Below are 894 nucleotides of genomic sequence, written 5' to 3' on the forward strand. Positions count from 1 at the left end.
AAGACAAACCAAATGAAACCGACTTGATTGAAAAAAGTAAGGGAGGATATCAATCTAAAGAAAGAAAGAAAAAAAAATCAGCAAAAAGGGAAGGAAATACTAACGTGTACGTTCCCTGGATATTGCTCTGGCCCTCGACACCGGGAGCGCCAACGGCTGAAACGACGATGCCATTTCCAGTCTCGAAGTCGTAGTTGAAGTTGCCATTACCCTCGTTCAGGCGGTCGTCCCGCAGGATAGGGACGTCGTTGAGGTCCTGAGGGCGGGCGAGAGCCACGGCGAACAGGCAGGCGACCAGGATCTGAAGGGAGGCAGAAGGAGCCCGTGAAATGGGGTGTGCGTGAGGGCCGGCAGGAGGCGGGGTTCAGGCGTGTTCTTGCGCTGCGAAGGAAGACTTTCGAGGGAATTGCAAAGGGCGGGAGAGTCGATGGGAATTGTCGATTGAAGACGAGAAGGAACGTAACCAACAACAAAATACAGATACAGCAACAACAAAAAGGGAATTATAATATTAAGATAATACTTAATTTCATTGGATTACAATTTCTGATTTCGAATGTATCTAATTAACTGGCTGTGGAAAGGTATATAATCACAGTTGATTGCGTAATACTCCCAAGAATAAAAGACGCGTTAACTATTAATATGTTAGATAAATAAAAGCTAAATGATAAATGTTTATGTTATCTTTTTACCTTTATCTCTGTATCTGTCTGTTGATATATGTGCTTAGCTTCAGATGCGTTTTTAGTGGGGATTTGCATAGGCTAGGCCCATGTTATAAAATTTTCTTCAACTTCAACCAGCGACTTGTAAAACGCACAGTCATTAAAGAGAATTAAAAGAAAACTTGCAAAAGAAAGAAAAAAAAGTCCTTCTTCACTGACGGCCTCG

At 42.7% G+C, this 894-nt stretch overlaps 1 protein-coding gene across 1 annotated transcript in view; it reads right to left on the bottom strand.

Annotated features, from left to right (window-relative positions):
• The window catches only part of LOC119593751 (cuticle protein AMP4-like), a 2,916-nt gene that overhangs the window by 1,804 nt on the left and 218 nt on the right, over positions 1-894 (bottom strand). Inside the window, exon 2 of the mRNA XM_037942763.1 lies at positions 105-301. Within this exon, the coding sequence (XP_037798691.1) occupies positions 105-301 (197 nt within the window). The remainder of the gene's footprint in view (positions 1-104; positions 302-894) is intronic.

The sequence above is a fragment of the Penaeus monodon genome, chromosome 32 (genome assembly GCF_015228065.2).
Source record: "Penaeus monodon isolate SGIC_2016 chromosome 32, NSTDA_Pmon_1, whole genome shotgun sequence".
Taxonomy (NCBI): domain Eukaryota; kingdom Metazoa; phylum Arthropoda; class Malacostraca; order Decapoda; family Penaeidae; genus Penaeus; species Penaeus monodon.